General features: G+C 51.7%; 2 protein-coding genes across 2 annotated transcripts; both read left to right on the forward strand.

Moving 5' to 3' along the window:
- Positions 1-1,954: 1,954 nt before the first annotated feature.
- On the forward strand, positions 1,955-2,941 carry LOC127369801 (probable serine/threonine-protein kinase clkA; the record flags this gene model as incomplete). The annotated part of the gene is made up of 1 exon (XM_051411537.1): positions 1,955-2,941. A coding segment is annotated over one exon (987 nt), but the record flags the coding sequence as incomplete, so codon positions are not given.
- Position 2,942: 1 nt separating this feature from the next.
- Positions 2,943-6,754, forward strand: LOC127369802 (GATA zinc finger domain-containing protein 14-like; the record flags this gene model as incomplete). The annotated part of the gene is made up of 2 exons (XM_051411538.1): positions 2,943-3,980; positions 4,403-6,754. Coding segments are annotated over 2 exons (3,309 nt in total), but the record flags the coding sequence as incomplete, so codon positions are not given.
- Between the last annotated feature and the right edge of the window lie 4,291 nt (positions 6,755-11,045).

The following is an 11,045-nucleotide window of genomic DNA, read 5'->3' on the forward strand; positions in this document are numbered from 1 at the left end:
CCACAACTCCAGCTCCAACCACCACAACTCCAGATCCAACAACCACAACCTCAGATCCCACTACCACAATTCTAGCTCCAACCGCCACAACTCCAGCTCATACCACCACAACTGAAGGCACCACAAGTCCGACCCCAACCGCTACAACTCCAGATCCAGCCACCACAACTCTGGCTCCAACCACCACAAGTCTGGATCAGACCACAACAACGCCGGCTCCAACCACCACAACTGGAGCTCCAACCACCACAACTCTAGCACCAACAACCACAACTGGAGCTTCAACCACCACAACTCCAGCTACAACTAACACAACTGCACCTACCACAACACCCACTCCAAGCACTGCAACTTCAGATCCCACTACAACAACTCTAGCTCCAACCACCACAACCACAGCTCCAACCACCACAACTGAAGCTACCACAACTCCAGGTCTAACCACAACAACTCCAGCACCAACTACTACAACTGGAGCTCCAACCACCACAACTGCAGCTACTACAAGTCCAGGTTTAGCCACAACAACACCGGCTCCAACCGCCACGACTCCAGGTCCAACCACTACAACTCCGACTCCAACCACCACAACTGTAGCCACAACAACACCGGCTCCAACTGCCACAACTCCAGCTCCAACCACTACAACTCCGACTCCAACCACCACAACTACAGGCACCACAACTACAGGCACCACAACTCCGACCCCAGCCACTACAACTCCAGCTCCAACTACTACAACTCCAGCTCCGACCACCACAACTACAGGCACCACAACTCCGACCCCAACCACTAAAATTCCAGATCCAACAACAACAACTCTGGCTCCAACCACCACAAGTCTGGATCAGACCACAACAACACCGGCTCCAACCAACACAACTGCACCTACCACTACTCCGGCTCCAACCACCAAAACTCCAGCTCCAACCAACACAACTGCACCTACCACAACTCCGACTCCAACCACCACAACTCCAGCTCTAACCACGACAAGTGCAGCTACCACAACTCTGGCTCCAACCACCACAAATCTGGATCAGACCACAACAACGCCAGCTCCAACCACCACAACTGGTGCTCCAACCACCACAACTCTAGCACCAACAACCACAAGTCGAGCTCCAACCACTGCAACTTCAGATCCCACTACCACAACTCTAGGTCGAACCGCCACAACTCCAGCTCCAACCACCACAACTGTAGGCACCACAAGTCTGACTCCAACCGCTACAACTCCAGATCCAACCACCGCAACTCTGGCTCCAACTACCACAAGTCTGGATCAGACCACAACAACACAGGGTCCAACCACCACAACTCCAGCTCCAACCAACACAACTGCACCTACTACAACTCCGGCTCCAACCACCACAACTCCAGCTCCAACCAACACAACTGCACCTACCACAACTCCGGCTCCAACCACTACAACTCCAGCTCCAACCACGAGAAGTGCAGATCCCACAACTCTGGCTCCAACCACCACAAGTCTGGATCAGACCACAACAACGCCGGCTCCAACCACCACAACTGGTGCTCCAACCACCACAACTCTAACACCAACAACCACAAGTCCGACCCCAACCGCTCCAACTCCAGATCCAACCACCACAACTCTGGCTCCAACCACCACAAGTCTGGATCAGACAACAACAACACAGGGTCCAACCACCACAACTCCAGCTCCAACCAACACAACTGCACCTACTACAACTCCGGCTCCAACCACCACAACTCCAGCTCCAACCAACACAACTGCACCTACCACAACTCCGACTCCAACCACCACAACTCTAGCTCCAACCACGAGAAGTGCAGCTCCCACAACTCTGGCTCCAACCACCACGAGTCTGGATCAGACCACAACAACGCCGGCTCCAACCACCACAACTGGTGCTCCAACCACCACAACTCTAACACCAACAACCACAAGTCTAGCTCCAACCACTGAAACTTCAGATCCCACTACCACAACTCTAGCTCCAACCGCCACAACTCCAGCTCCAACCACCACAACTGCAGGCACCACAAGTCCGACCCCAACCGCTACAACTCCAGATCCAACCACCGCAACTCTGGCTCCAACCACCACAAGTCTGGATCAGACCACAACAACACCGGCTCCAACCAACACAACTGCACCTACCACTACTCCGGCTCCAACCACCAAAACTCCAGCTCCAACCAACACAACTGCACCTACCACAACTCCGACTCCAACCACCACAACTCCAGCTCTAACCACGACAAGTGCAGCTACCACAACTCTGGCTCCAACCACCACAAATCTGGATCAGACCACAACAACGCCAGCTCCAACCACCACAACTGGTGCTCCAACCACCACAACTCTAGCACCAACAACCACAAGTCGAGCTCCAACCACTGCAACTTCAGATCCCACTACCACAACTCTAGGTCGAACCGCCACAACTCCAGCTCCAACCACCACAACTGTAGGCACCACAAGTCCGACTCCAACCGCTACAACTCCAGATCCAACCACCGCAACTCTGGCTCCAACCACCACAAGTCTGGATCAGACCACAACAACACAGGGTCCAACCACCACAACTCCAGCTCCAACCAACACAACTGCACCTACTACAACTCCGGCTCCAACCACCACAACTCCAGCTCCAACCAACACAACTGCACCTACCACAACTCCAGCTCCAACCACTACAACTCCAGCTCCAACCACGAGAAGTGCAGATCCCACAACTCTGGCTCCAACCACCACAAGTCTGGATCAGACCACAACAACGCCGGCTCCAACCACCACAACTGGTGCTCCAACCACCACAACTCTAACACCAACAACCACAAGTCCGACCCCAACTGCTCCAACTCCAGATCCAACCACCACAAGTCTGGATCAGACAACAACAACACAGGGTCCAACCACCACAACTCCAGCTCCAACCAACACAACGGCACCTACTACAACTCCGGCTCCAACCACCACAACTCCAGCTCCAACCAACACAACTGCACCTACCACAACTCCGACTCCAACCACCACAACTCTAGCTCCAACCACGAGAACTGCAGCTCCCACAACTCTGGCTCCAACCACCACAAGTCTGGATCAGACCACAACAACGCCGGCTCCAACCACCACAACTGGTGCTCCAACCACCACAACTCTAACACCAACAACCACAAGTCTAGCTCCAACCACTGAAACTTCAGATCCCACTACCACAACTCTAGCTCCAACCGCCACAACTCCAGCTCCAACCACCACAACTGCAGGCACCACAAGTCCGACCCCAACCGCTACAACTCCAGATCCAACCACCACAACTCTGGCTCCAACCACCACAAGTCTGGATCAGACCACAACAACGCAGGCTCCAACCACCACAACTCCAGCTCCGACGACCACAACTGCAGGCACCACAAGTCCGACCCCAACCGCTCCAACTCCAGATCCAACCACCACAACTCTGGCTCCAACCACCACAAGTCTGGATCAGACCACAACAACGCCGGTTCCAACCACCACAACTGGAGCTCAAACCCCCACAACTCTAGCACCAACCACCACAACTACAGCTCCAACCACCACAACTGCACCTACAACAACTCCGGCTCCAACCACTGCAACTTCAGATCCCACTACCACAACTCTAACTCCAACCACCACAACCCCAGCTCCAACCACCACAACTGCAGCTACCAAAAATAAAGCTCTATCCACGAAAACTCCAACTGAAACTACTATAACTCCGGCTCCAACTACTACAACTCAAGCTCAAACCACCACAAGTGGAGCTCCAACCACTACAACTCCGACTCCAACTACTAAAACTCCAGCTCCAACTATCACAGCTGAATCCACGAGAACTCCGGCTCCAACCACTACGACTCCAGATCCAACTTCCACAACTCCTTCTCCAATCACCACAACTGCAGAAACAACAAGTCCAGCTCCAACCACTAACACTCTAGCTCCAACCACCACAACTCTAGCTCCAACCACCACAACTGCAGCCACAAAAACTTCGGGTCCAATGAATACCAGTCCAGCTCTAACAACTACAACTCCAGCTCAAACCACCACAAGTCCAGCTCCAACAACCACAAGTCAAGTTGCAACCACAACAACGCCGGCTCCAACAACTACAACTCCAGCTCCAACCACCACAACTCTACCTCCAACCACCACAACTTCAGCCACCACAATTCCGTTTGCAACAACCCCAAATCCAACTCCAACCACTAAATCTCCGGCTTCAACCACCACAACTCCAGCTCCAACCACTACAACTCAGACTCCAACAACCACAGCTGCAGCCACCACAAATACAGCTCCATCCACTACAACTCCAAATCAAACTACTATGACTCCTGCTCCAACTACTACAACTCCAGATCCAACTACCACAACTGAATCCACGACATCTCCGGCTCTAAACACTACGACTCTAGATCCAACTTCGACAACTCTAGCTCCAACCACTACAACTCCGGGTCCAACCACCCCAAGTCAAGGTCCATCGACAACAACTCCAGGTCTAACCACAACTACGCCGGCTCCAACCAGCACAACTCCTGCTCTAACTACCACAACTTCAGCCAGCACAACTCCAGCTCCAACCACCACAACTGTGGCTCCAACCACCACAACTGGATCTCCAACCACAACAACTCTGTCTCCTACCATTACAACTCCCGCTCCAACTCCTACAACTCAAGCTCCAACTACCAGAACTGCATCCACCAGAACTCCGACTCTAAAAACTACAACTCCAGATCCAACTTCAGGAACTCTAGCTCCAACCACTACAACTCTGGGTCCAACCACCACAAGTCAAGGTCCATCCACAACAACTCCAGGTCTAACCACAACTACACCGGCTCCAAACACCACAAGTCAGGTTCCGACCACTACAACTCTGGCTCCACCTACTACAACTCCAGCTCCAACTACCACAACTGCAACCACAAAGACTCCTGCTCGAACTACTACAACTCCAACTCCAACAACCACAACCCCATCTCCAACCATCACAACTGCAGCTACCACAACTCCGGCTCCAACCACTGCAACTCCAGATCCCACTACCACAACTCAAGCTCCAACTACCACAACCCCAGCTCCAACCACCACAACCCCAGGTACCACAACTCCAGGTCTAACCACAACAACTCCAGCACCAACCACTACAACTCAGACTCCAACCACCACAACTGCAGGTACCACAAGTCCAGGTCTAACCACAACAACACCGGCTCCCACCACAACAACTCCGAATCCAACTACTACAAAACCTGCTCCAACCACTACAACTCCAGCTCCAACAACCACAACCCCATCTCCAACCACCACAACTGCAAACAACACAACTCCAGCTCCAACTACCACAACTGCAACCACAAAGACTCATGCTCCAATTACTACAACTCCAGCTCCAACCACCACAAGCCCAGCTCCAACCACCACAACTGCAACCACCAAAAATCCGGCTCCAACTACCGCAACTTCAGCTCCTGCTACCACAACTGCAACAAAAACATCTCCTGCTCCAACTATTACAACTCCAGCTCCAACCACTACAACTCTGGCTCCAACCACCACAAGTCTGGGTCAGACCACAACAACTCCTGCTACAACAACTACAACTCTGACTCAATCTATTATAACTCCAGCCCCAACTACTGCCATTCCATCTCTAACCACAACAACTGCAACTCCAGCTTCAACCACTGCAACTCCAGATTCCACTACCAAAACTCCAACTCCAACAACCACAACCCCATCTCCAACCATCACAACTGCAGCTACCACAACTCCGGCTCCAACCACTGCAACTCCAGATCCCACTACCACAACTCAAGCTCCAACTACCACAACCCCAGCTCCAACCACCACAACCCCAGGTACCACAACTCCAGGTCTAACCACAACAACTCCAGCACCAACCACTACAACTCAGACTCCAACCACCACAACTGCAGGTACCACAAGTCCAGGTCTAACCACAACAACACTGGCTCCCACCACAACAACTCCGAATCCAACTACTACAAAACCTGCTCCAACCACTACAACTCCAGCTCCAACAACCACAACCCCATCTCCAACCACCACAACTGCAAACAACACAACTCGCGCTCCAACTACCACAACTGCAACCACAAAGACTCATGCTCCAATTACTACAACTCCAGCTCCAACCACCACAAGCCCAGCTCCAACCACCACAACTGCAACCACCAAAAATCCGGCTCCAACTACCGCAACTTCAGCTCCTGCTACCACAACTGCAACAAAAACATCTCCTGCTCCAACTATTACAACTCCAGCTCCAACCACTACAACTCTGGCTCCAACCACCACAAGTCTGGGTCAGACCACAACAACTCCTGCTATAACAACTACAACTCTGACTCAATCTATTATAACTCCAGCCCCAACTACTGCCATTCCATCTCTAACCACAACAACTGCAACTCCAGCTTCAACCACTGCAACTCCAGATTCCACTACCAAAACTCCAGCTCCAACCACCACAACTGCAGTTACCACAACTCTGGCTCCAACCACCACAAGTCTGGGTCAGACCACAACAACTCCTGCTCCAACCACTACAACTCTCACTCAATCTATTATAACTCCAGCTCTAACTACTACCATTCCATCTCCAACTACCACAACTGAAACTCCAGCTTCAACCACTGCAACTCCAGATCCCACTACCACAACTCTAGCTCCAACCACCACAACCCCAGCTGCAACCACCACAACCTCAGCTGCCAAAACTCCAGGTCTAACCACAACAACTCCGGCACCAACTACTGCAACTCCAGCTCCAACCACAACAACGGCAGCAACCACAACTTCAGCTCCAACTACCACAACTGCAACCACAAAGACTCCTGCTACATCTACTACAACTCTGGCTCCAACCACCACAACCCCATCTCCAACCACAACAACTGCAACCACCACAACTCCAGCTCCAACTACCACAACTGCAACCACAAAGACTCCTGCTCCAACCACCACAACCCCAGCTCCAACCACCACAACTGCAACCACAACAACGCCAGCTCCAACAACTACAACTCCAGCTCCAACCACCACAACTCTACCTCCAACCACCACAACTTCAGCCACCACAACTCCGTTTGCAACAACCCCAAATCCAACTCCAACCACTAAATCTCCGGCGCCAACTACTATAACTTCAGCTCCAACTGCAACCACAACAACTCCTGCTCCAACTACTACAACTCCAGCTCCAACCACCACAACTGCAGCTACCAAAAGTCCAGGTCTAACCACAACAAAACCGGCTTCAACCACCACAACTCCAGCTCCAACCACTACAACTCAGACTCCAACAACCACAGCTGCAGCCACCACAAATACAGCTCCATCCACTACAACTCCAAATCAAACTACTATGACTCCTGCTCCAACTACTACAACTCCAGATCCAACTACCACAACTGAATCCACGACATCTCCGGCTCTAAACACTACGACTCCAGATCCAACTTCGACAACTCTAGCTCCAACCACTACAACTCCGGGTCCAACCACCCCAAGTCAAGGTCCATCAACAACAACTCCAGGTCTAACCACAACTACGCCGGCTCCAACCAGCACAACTCCTGCTCCAAATACCACAACTGCAGCCAGCACAACTCCAGCTCCAACCACCACAACTGTGGCTCCAACCACCACAACTGGATCTCCAACCACCACAACTCTGTCTCCTACCACTACAACTCCCGCTCCAACTCCTACAACTCAAGCTCCAACTACCAGAACTGCATCCACCAGAACTCCGACTCCAACTACCACAACTGCAACCACAAAGACTCCTGCTCCAACCACCACAACCCCAGCTCCAACCACCACAACTGCAACCACCACAACTCCGGCTCCAACTACGACAACTCCAGCTCCAGCTACCACAACTGCAACCACAACATCTCCTGCTCCAACTATTACAACTCTGGATCCAACCACAACAAGTCTGGGTCAGACCACAACAACTCCTGCTCCAACAATTACAACTCTTACTCAATCTATTATAACTCCAGCTCCAACTACTACCATTCTTTCTCCAACCACCACAACTGCAACTCAAGCTTTAAACACTGCAACTCCAGATACCACTACCAAAACTCCAACTCCAACCACCACGACTACAGCTACCAGAACTCCAGCTCCAACCACTGCAACTCCAGATCCCACTACCACAACTCTAGGTCCAACCACCACAACCCCAGCTCCAACCACCACAACCCCAGGTACCACAACTCCAGGTCTAACCACCACAACCCCAGGTACCACAACTCCAGGTCTAACCACACCAACTCCAGCACCAACTACTGCAATTCCAGCTCCAACCACCACAACTACAGCTACTACAAGTCCAGGTCTAGCCACAACAACAAGGGCTCCAACCACCACAACTCCAGCTCCAACCACCACAACTGCAGCCACCACAAATAAAGCTCTATCCACTACAACTCCAACTCAAACTAATTTAACTCCAGCTCCACCTACTACAACTCCAGCTGAAACCACAACAACGGCAGCAACCACAACTCCGACTCAACCTACTACAACTCCAGCTCCAACTACCACAACTGCAACCACAAAGACTCCTGCTCCAACTACTGCAACTCCAGCTCGAACCACCACAACCCCATCTCCAACCACCACAAATGCAACCACCACAACCCTGCCTCCAACTACCAAAACGGCAACCACAACTGCAACCACAACATCTCCTGCTCCAACTATTACAATTCCAGCTCCAACTATCAGAACTGCATCCACCAGAGCTCCGGCTCTAACCACTACAACTACAGATCCAACTTCCACAACTCTAGCTCCAACCACTATAACTCCGGGTCCAACCACCCCAAGTCAAGGTCCATCCACAACAACTCCAGGTCTAACCACAACTACACCGGCTCCGAACACCACAAGTCCAGCTTTGACCACTACAACTCCAGCTCCAACAACCACAACCCCAACTCCAACCACCACAACTGCAGCTAAAACAACTCGGGCTCCAACCACTGCAACTCCAGATCCCACTACCACAACTCTAGCTCCAACCACCACAACCCCAGATCCAACCACCACAAGTCTGGGTCACACCACAACAACTCCTGCTCCATCAACTACAACTCTGACTCAATCTATTATAACTCCAGCCCCAACTACTGCAATTCCATCTCTAACCACAACAACCGCAACTCCAGCTTCAACCACTGCAACTCCAGATCCCACTACCAAAACTCCAGCTCCAACCACCACAACTGCAGCTACCACAACTCTGGCTCCAACCACCAGAAGTCTGGGTCAGACCACAACAACTCCTGCTCCAACCACTACAACTCTCACTAAATCTATTATAACTCCAGCTCCAACTACTACCATTCCATCTCCAACCACCACAACTGACACTCAAGCTTCAACCACTGCAACTCCAGATCCCACTACCACAACTCTAGCTCCAACCACCACAACCCCAGCTCCAACCACCACAACCCCAGCTGCCACAACTCCAGGTCTAACCACAACAACTCCAGCACCAAGTACTGCAACTCCAGCTCCAACCACAACAACGGCAGCAACCACACCTTCAGCTCCAACTACCACAACTGCAACCACAAAGACTCCTGCTACAACTATTACAACTCCAGCTCCAACCACCACAACCCCATCTCCAACCACCACAACTCCGGCTCCAACTACCACAACTGCAACCCCAAAGACTCCTGCTCCAACTACTACAACTCCAGCTCCAACCACCACAACCCCAGCTCCAACCACCACAACTGTAACCACTACAACTCCGGCTCCAACTACTACAACTCCAGCTCCAGCTACCAAGACTGCAACCACAACATCTCCTGCTCAAACAATTACAACTCTGGCTCCAAACAACACAAGTCTGGGTCAGACCACAACAACTCCTGCTCCAACAATTACAACTCTTAATCAATCTATTATAACTCCAGCTCCAACTGCTACCATTCTATCTCCAACCACCACAACCCCAGCTCCAACCACCACAACTCCAGCTCCAACTACTACAACTCCGACTCCAACCACCACAATTGCAGCCATCACAAATAAAACTCTATCCACTATAACTCCAACTCAAACTACTATAACTCTGGTTCCAACTACTACAACTCCAGCTCCAACCACAACGGGAGCAACCACGACCACAACTCCGGCTCCAACCAATACAAGTCCAGATCCAACTACCACAACTCGGGCTCCAAACAACACAACTGAAATAACCACAACAGTGAGTCCAACAAACCCAACTCCGGGTCCAACCACTACAACTCCAGCTCCGACTGCTACAACTCCAGATCCAACTACCAATGCTCTGGCTCCAACCACTACCACTTCAGGTCAAACCACCACAACTGCAGCTAACACAACTCCGGGTCCAACAACTGTAACTCCAGATCCCACTACCACAACTCTAGCTCCAACCACCACAACCCCAGCTCCGACCACCACAACTGCAGCTACAGCTACTCCAGGTCTAACCACAAGAACTCCAGCTCCAACTACTACCATTCCACCTTCAACCACTAGAGCTGCAGCCTCCATAAGTCCAGGTATATCCACAACAACTCTGGGTCTAACCTCAACAACGCCCGCTCCAGCAACAACAACTCCGCCTTCCACCACTAAGACTGCAGCCACCACAATTGCAACCACCACAACTCCAGCTCCAACCACCACAACTCCTGCTCCAACCACTACAACACTCACTCAATCTATTATAACTCCGGCTCTAACTACTACCATTACATATCCAACCACCAAAACTGCAGCCACTACAACTCCCGCTTCAACCACTGCAAATCCAGATCCCACTACCAAAACTCTAGCTCCAACCACGACAACTCCAGCTCCAACTACCACAACTGCAACCATCACAACTCCGGCTCCAACCACCACAACTCTGACTCCAACCACCACAATTCTAGCTCTAACCACCACAACTGCAGCCACCACAACTCCGACTCCAACCACT

This window comes from Dicentrarchus labrax, unplaced genomic scaffold, assembly GCF_905237075.1.
Source record: "Dicentrarchus labrax unplaced genomic scaffold, dlabrax2021, whole genome shotgun sequence".
In the NCBI taxonomy this organism is placed as follows: domain Eukaryota; kingdom Metazoa; phylum Chordata; class Actinopteri; family Moronidae; genus Dicentrarchus; species Dicentrarchus labrax.